General features: G+C 49.0%; 1 protein-coding gene across 2 annotated transcripts in view; it reads right to left on the bottom strand.

Moving 5' to 3' along the window:
* Positions 1 to 379: 379 nt before the first annotated feature.
* Positions 380 to 7,938, bottom strand: part of Chmp7 (charged multivesicular body protein 7) — a 12,988-nt gene continuing 5,429 nt past the window's right edge. The window contains exons 3-10 of one of the 2 annotated variants that reach the window (XM_005355451.2): positions 4,142 to 4,327; positions 3,834 to 3,967; positions 3,495 to 3,543; positions 3,139 to 3,258; positions 2,780 to 2,878; positions 2,507 to 2,567; positions 1,961 to 2,140; positions 380 to 1,745 (exon numbers count right to left, since the gene is read on the bottom strand). In XM_005355451.2, the coding sequence (XP_005355508.1) occupies positions 1,693 to 1,745; positions 1,961 to 2,140; positions 2,507 to 2,567; positions 2,780 to 2,878; positions 3,139 to 3,258; positions 3,495 to 3,543; positions 3,834 to 3,967; positions 4,142 to 4,327 (882 nt within the window). In that variant the 3' untranslated portion in view covers positions 380 to 1,692. The remainder of the gene's footprint in view (positions 1,746 to 1,960; positions 2,141 to 2,506; positions 2,568 to 2,779; positions 2,879 to 3,138; positions 3,259 to 3,494; positions 3,544 to 3,833; positions 3,968 to 4,141; positions 4,328 to 7,938) is intronic. The other variant, XM_026783260.1, reaches the window with a different exon arrangement.

Raw genomic sequence — 7,938 nt, 5'->3', positions numbered from 1 at the left:
TGGAGCCACCACATGGGCAGGGTCGTTCTCGGTGTGGAGAACAGGGCCTGGGAAACATCGCAGTGTATGGCTCAGGGTTGGAGGGAGAGTTCTCTCAGGCAGGGCAGGACTCCCTGCAGCTCAGGGCCTGTTATTCAGCTACTCCACATTTTCCGGAGGCCCCGGATGAACAGCGCCTAAGTGTGGATATGTGTGTGACTCTGAGAGACGGGAAGGAACAAGCACTAAACAATGACATGGTTTGGTGTGTACAGCTACACAGCTGTGGTCCCAGCTCTTGGGGGAAGCTGGAGGATAAAACTCAAGGACGGTCTCAGCTACATGAGACCTAGCTTAAAAAAAAAAATTGACACAACCTAAAGAACAGACAACAACAAAACCTGGTGGTTTTCTCTTTTAATAGTTATTTACCAGATTAAAAAAGAAAAAATAGTGATTGTTTTTCTTCACCCCCAATATTTCCGTTTGCCAAAGCTGAGTGGGAGGGAGAGACTCGTTGAACAGTGATTCGTGCTCCTGGTCGGAAGCAAAGTCCTCCCCTCTGCTTTGTGCCACCGCAAGCAGGAGGGGCAGTGCAAAGAGATCCAGGCAGACATCGTCCTGGATGGCAGATTGGCAGTGTGGCTGTCATTTTTCCTCTCCACGCTGCCACCTCAACATTCAGACCTACCCTCTCCTGCCTGCCCCACAGTTCATGGAGAGAAGATGCACCCACAGGAGGCAGGCACAGGGCAGAGCAGAGGGCAGCCCATACAGATGCAGCAGGCCAGGGCCACCTCCTCCTATTGCACATCCTGGCTCAGGCCCCTGCCCTGAGTGGTGGATACATGGTGAGACGATTTCCAGATCCTAACAGTGAGTGTCAGGCTCAAGAAACAGGGAATGTGGCACCATGTGGCTTGCTCCAGAAAACACACATAATTTATGGTGGGGCCAAAGCAAAAACTTAGCTTCTTTTACACCGTGAGGCCTGTAGTTGACTCGGGTTTCTCCTGCTCAGATTAACCCCTTCCCCACCCCCATCAGCAGATCTGCTTCTGCCTAAGATGGAAGAGGTTGTGGCTCTGAATGACATATGACATAAGCCACCCCTGCAACTGCCATGACCCTGAACCATTCAGAGAATTTGACAAAACAGGTAGAGAAACATCTTGTGGACAATGTTTCTCCAGACACTCGGCTGTTAGGTCTCTCTGAGTAAAACTTGTTTGACTCTCATTCTTAATTCCAATAAAGCAGAGGACAGGGGAGCAGTTTAACTGGCATTGCAGATAACAAACTTCGTTTTAAAAACCTTAGGAGTGGAAGACAGGGATGGCTTTGATGGAAAAAGCTGCAAACCTTTCACCTTCACTGGCTGCAACGAAGCTGGTGGGTGAAGACAAACCTAACGGAGCCAATGGCAAGAACTGCAGGCTATCAGAGACGACGGTCACACACAGAACTGGATAAACTGTGGCACTATAGAGACGAGAAGGTAGGTCCATGACATCAGCTTGGAGCACACCTTCACAGCACGGCTTCCAGGAGCTGTACCTGTCTTGTCATGAGTGGTACCCTCCAGAGAGATCCAAGTGGTTCTTTCCTCCTCTTTCAACAACTTCTCGGTGTTTCTCATTAAATAACTATGTACACACACAAGGCTGTCCCTCTGTGACATGAGGGTCCTTCACTTGAGTTCCTAAAATGGCTTTAGAGAGTCGGTTCCAATTGCCTTTTTGGAGATTTACTGCTTGGGACCAAACCTGCGAAAAGAAATGACAATATTCAATAGGAAGGCCTATGACCAAAGTGTCCCAACGTTTAAGTAACTGGATCTCAATGTACATAACCACTCCCCCCAGCAGGGCTTTGGAATGCAGGCAAACCAAGTTCTTGAGACGGAACCTATCTGTTGTGTGCCTGGCTCCTCTGTCAGCCAGAGTCACATGTCCAGGGTCTATGGGAAGCTGCTCCTTACCTCCTTCTGATAAGGACAGTTTCTCAAGTTCAGCTTCAAGTTCAGCATCCAAGATCCTAGGCTTAGGCACACTGTTGGTATAAAGCGTCTCATGGGGGTTGTCAGGCAGGTCCAAAGGTTCTTTGGTGGTGTCCTGAAGGAGGATGTCCAACTCCTTCTCCAGTTCCTCACTGTCGAAATCTGGGAGAGAGATGCCATGTCAACCCCAGGAAAGAAAGGGATGAACCGATATGCCCAGTAGGCCCTCTGCAGGTTGCAGTCACATGACTCATGAGGGCAGATATTCTTTCTCTATAGGGAGAGCTGGACTGTCAGATGGTATAGTTCACTGAGCCCAGGAACCTGGACCTGCTTCCCTTTGCCCTGGGAAAGGACTGCCAGTCAGACACTCTGCCAATACGGACAGCTGTCTGAGAGGTCACCTTAACTCCCACCAACCACCACTGCAGGTGAGCCCCAGAGAGGACCAAGCTCATGATCGGACCTGTTCTGGCCCAAGAAGTGAGGTCTCTCAGAAAGGAGGGGGGAGTGTCCTTGCCAACTCACCTAAACCATTGGTTACCCCACCAGCCAGGGTTTGAGAAACTTCATCCTGCGTGTCACACAGCTGTAAGACACAAACACAAAGCTCTGAAGGGAATGCTGGCTCTGGGCAGCTCGAAGCCTTTAAGGAAAATGTTCAGGGTTGGTTACAGAGACCTGACAATCAAGGAACAGTTCCTCGCAGGCACAAGGCCGAGTCAAGTCTGGAAAACTGGCCCGCAGCACGTCTCTACCATGTTCGCTACAACTCTCATGGACTCTGCCAGGCCCCTGTACCTCCTGGATCTGATCCACAAGGCTTTCTGCCTTCTCCACTGTGACATCCTTCATCGAGAGTTTCAAGGCTCCCACACCAGCTTGGTATGCATTAAAAACCTAGAGAAGATCAAGTTACCTGTGTAACACTTACCAAAATACAGACAACCATATTCCATCTCCAAAGCTAACTTCAGGCTTTCTTTGGCCACCCAAGGCAAATGAATCCACTTTATACCCAGAGAAGCTATACTTCCCAATAGGGAAGGGAACCCAGCCACACCCTGGAAGAACCCAGGACTCATTTAAACAGTAGGCCACAAGGGAGGGAGATGCAGTGTGGGAGCCTGGGACCACAGGGCACGGAGGGGCGTGGCTACCATCTGGTCCGTCTGGGAGGCATAGATGCGATCCAGGATGCCTTGAACAGTGTCCAGCTTGGCGTGCAGGGCCTCAATGCGTTTCTCTGTCCTCTGCTTGGCCTTGAGAGACCTCAGTGCCTGGCGGGTATGGAAACAGATCAGAGTAGGACATGGTAGGCCACAGGGCATAAGCAAGACAGCCCTGCTCAAACCACGAGAGCATCCCAGCCTTCTCCCTATAAATTAAGCTGTGGTTTCTGAGAAGCTGCAGATGCTGCTCCCTGCACCCCAGTCAGGCTGCTCTCTGAACTGCTGGGCCCCTGTATCCGACAGTTGTGGATGTCACTCCTAGGCTGCAGGAGAAGAGAACCTACCAACTGCTTCTTTCCAGCTCGGCATGCCCGGCGGGCTTCCTCTTTGTACCTGAGGAACGAAGGACAGGTGAAGAAGGCTGTACAGTGGTGGGGTCTCTGAGTATGCTTGAGAGCACTTAGTGAAAGTAGCTTCAGACTGAGGTCAGTAACTCCCTAAAGCCCACGGCCACAGTGAGGGCCAGCTACCCACTGCCAGTTTCTGGAAGTGGGTCTCAACAGAGGCTTGAGCATCTGTACGTGGCAAGGCACGGTATAGTCCAAGTGTTTTTTGTTTTTTGTCTTTTGAAAAGACCCACCCATGCTGGGGCTCTAGGGCAGTTAGGTAAGAAAGGAGATTACCTTTCAGATTCTTGGGATAAAGACTCAACCTTTCGAGAGAGAAGCTGTTCACTCTGCATCAGCTGGTAGACCCCAACATCCACATCATTCACAGGAGACACTTTGGTGTGTGGCCCCCTGGCAAACTTCACAATCTAGGAGGAAGGGACAAATTAATAATACTGTCTCTACCACACATGCTGAGAAATTCACAACCAGGCCTGGGGTGGGCATATGAGAGCAGACTAAGTCCCTGTGAGTCCATGCACACACAAACATGCACATTCATTCATGCAGGCACACACCTACAAAGAGGCATGCTTCCTCACCTTCTCTCCATTCTGTTCCAAGACCGTGACTCTCTTCTCCTTCTGCAGCTGCAGCAGCACCAGATAGAAGGTCCTCTCGTCTGGGCAGGAATTGGCACACAGAGTACTCAGCTCTGACAGGGCCACCACAGGATGGGAGGAGAGGGGTGAGTTCTGGTATAGGCGATACACCTCCTCAGCCTTTTCCTGCAGGAAAGGCATAGAGATTCAAAGTCCTGGTTACCAACTCAGGACACAAGAGCCTTGACCCTGAGCTTCAAGGCCATGCGCCCACAGGAAAGGCCTGAGAGTACTGAACCGGTACCCAGTGGCAGCATTAAAGAGCAGCCTTTGGGCAAGCACAAACACTGGAGCTTGGATGCCCAGCACCCAGGCATGGCAGCACATGCCTGTAACCCTATCACTGTGGCCAAGACAGGCAGAAACCCACAGCTCACTGGCTAGCCAGCTTAGCCAGACAGTGAGCTCTGCATTCAGTGAAAGACTGTCTCAAAAAATAAGGTGGGGCCAGTGAGAGGCTGAGCGGGTAAGGGCACTTGACACCAAGGCTGACAACTGGGAATCACAAGGTGGAGCGGAGAACTGAGTTCCACAGATTGTCTTCTGACCCCTACAGGCACACCATGGTGCACACACACACACACACACACACACACACACACACACACACACACATAAGGATTTGTATACTTCTTAAACTTTGGGAGAACGGGTGACTGTATAAAACAAGATATACAAAGTGGCAGCTCCATGTTGGCATGTCCACCTGGGCTGCGCATTGTTGCATCTGCCTGGCCTGAGGCTCCTCACAGGAGGAATAAGGCAGAGGAGGTGCAGTGGAACTGGCCATAATCTAGAGCCAAACTTTACTTTCAACTTAACCCATGACCCTGCAGCTGCCAGTCTCACAGATCCTCAGCTTCTTGCACATGAACTGAGTAGATGATGCTTAGTCCCTTTTCTGTCCTGGATCTCCACAGGCAGAAGTGCAGAGTGAATGTTATTATGCCTGGATAAGAGTCAGGAGGAAAAGCATGTGATAGACAGCAGGAATAGGCAGGCTGCACCAATGAGAAGACTAAGAAACAGAAGGGCCAAGACACAACGCCACTGTCTCTCAGGGGGTTCTTAGAAGCAAAACAAAGGGCCATTGATCACAATGTTGAAGGGTCAATCATTACTAAGGGAAAGAGATGGAGAGAGGTATCTAAAAACAACAGGCAATCCCGGGCACAGAAGTGTGAGTTCTCATGTGTACGTGCGTGTGTGTGTGTTTCCCTGGGGGGCACAAGAAGAGAAGCACTTCAATATTGTATAAAATGAACATCTCACCTCCTGTTCTTTTGTCTTGCAGAGGATGAGCAATCGTTGGAGGAACTGCATGGCTAGGCTGTCAGAGAGTCAGCAAACAGCTGGAAAGGATGGACTGAAGAGTTAGGATTAGAAACCAGGAGGCCATTTACGCAAGAAGAGACATACTACCTCTCTGAAGAGGAGAGCACTTAGGAAACAGAGAGATGGGCTAGATCCCAGAAAAACTTAGAGGATAAAAGCAGCAGCCCCAGGTGTCTGAACAAAGACTAATGGAGAAAGGGGACTTGGCTATGGCTGGGGTGACTCATATAGAAGAATGCAGGAGAAAAAGCCTATCTCAAACACCAAAGACATCAGATGTACAAGCCTGAAGTTCAAAGGAGACTGCAGAAGAGCAAGGCGAGCCCTTAAGTCCCCAGCACACAGAGGGCAGTCAAGATCCAAGTGTGAGTGAGAGAACACAAGGGGATTCAAGGGAAGGCAGCAGAAAGGAAGACCAATGCTGAAACAGTGAAGTGACCCACAAGAGACCCACACGACTGTTTGGGGGTACCAAGGAGAACCCACAGTTCACTGTGAACAAATCCAGGGGAAGGAACCAAGAAGCAAGCAGTCAATCACATCCAAGACAGCACACAGGAGTCTAGCAAGACAGAGACTATAGTCAGACCTGACTGCCCTGCCCCAAATTAGCAGCCATTCCTATCGAGAATACTTAAGAGCAGTGTGACAGCACACACAAGACTCAGCACACAAGACTCAGTAGTACACAGCATTAGTAAAAGGGGTAGGGAAAACTGGCAGGCTGGCTGACTGGCTAGGGAAAACTGAATTTCCCTCGTCACATGTACACAAATACCCAAGAACAGAAATTGAAATGGAAAAAAGTAAAAGTATAAAGTATTTAAAATAAAAAAAAAGAAGCTAGAAGTATAGTACATTGGTATAGCACTTGCTTAGTACACACGAGCCCCAAGTTCAATCCCTAGTAGCAAAGAGAGAGAATCAATTTTTGGTTATGCTTGAGGCATAAGATGTATCCCTAAGCACGGCCAGCAATTAGTATTTCAAAGGAAACTGGATGCTCTCACTGCAGACATTTGAAAACTTCTGTAAAAGACGTCATGACAGTTGGCGAGGTGTCTCGGCAGGTAAAGGCATTTGCTGCCAAGCCTGCCCACAGGAGTTCAACCTCCAGTGCCATATGGTGGAGGGAGAAGTGACTCCTGCAAGTTGTCCCCTGACTTCCATGTGTCCCACAATGAGCACATCCATACACATGCACACAGATTCACACACACAAAAACAAATGTTTTTGTTTGTTTTAAGGACATCATAAATAAAAATTAAGCAACAATCTAAGAAGTAATATTTCTATCTTTGGGGGTGGGAAGATGGCTTAGTGGGTAAGAGTGTTTGCTGCTCAAGCATGAGGACCTGAGTTTGACCCTTTGCACTTACAGAGAAAGCAGACTAGAACAAACATCTGTAACCCCAGTGCTGTGCAGGGCAGAGACAGAAGGATCACTGGGATCTGCTGGATGCCAGGCTAGCAACAGGTTCAGCGAGAGACCCTGTCTCAAGGGAATAAGGCAGAGAGTAACAGGGCCCCCGACGTCCTCCTCTGGCACTCCATGTGCACATGTGTGTGAGCATACACAACACACACTATTTTTATTTTATGTTCATTGGTGTTTTGCCTGCATGTATGTCTATGTGAGGGTATCAAATCCCCAGAAGCTGGAGTTACAGACAGTTGTGAGCTGACATGAGGTGCTGGGAATTGAACCTGGGTCCTCTGGAAGAGCAAACGGTGCTCTTAACCACTGAGCCATCTCTCCAGCCCCCTTAAGACAGTATTGATTAAAGTAAAATTAGTACAAACTCCTGAAAAGTAACGGTGCTGTAAGGGCTCATGCCTGTGATTCCAGCACTTAAGAAGCTGAGGTAGGATTGCCCAAACTGAGACCAACTTAGACAACATTGTGAAAACCTGTCTCAACACCACAAAATATCAGGTAATAATTTTGTATGTGTGTTAATGTATTCACATGTGTGTGCCCATGTATGTAAGTATGTGTGTGGAATGTATGTGGTGCCCAGAGGTAACATAGGTATATTCCACAATCACTCTCCACCTTATATTTTCAAGACAGGTGTATAATTCTGCTAGACTGGCTGGCCAGCAGGCCCCAGGACCCTCCCATCTCTGCTCCCCAGCACTGGCATTCTAAGTGCTAGTCTTTGCACACGGCTTTTTATTTTTTTTCTGGATTAATTTTTTTTAATAAATTTATTTATTTATTAAAGATTTCTGTCTCTTTCCCGCTACCGCCTCCCATTTCCCTCTCCCTCCCCCAATCAAGTCCCCATCCCTCGTCAGCCCAAAGAGCAATCAGGGTTCCCTGCCCTGTGGTAAGTCCAAGGAACCCCTACCTCCATTCAGGTCCAGTAAGGTGAGCATCCAAACTGCCTAGGCTCCC

This window comes from Microtus ochrogaster, chromosome 17 (genome assembly GCF_000317375.1).
Source record: "Microtus ochrogaster isolate Prairie Vole_2 chromosome 17, MicOch1.0, whole genome shotgun sequence".
Lineage (NCBI taxonomy): Eukaryota > Metazoa > Chordata > Mammalia > Rodentia > Cricetidae > Microtus > Microtus ochrogaster.
The sequence above is the reverse complement of the archived record's forward strand: the minus strand, read 5'-3'. Positions and strand labels throughout refer to the sequence as shown.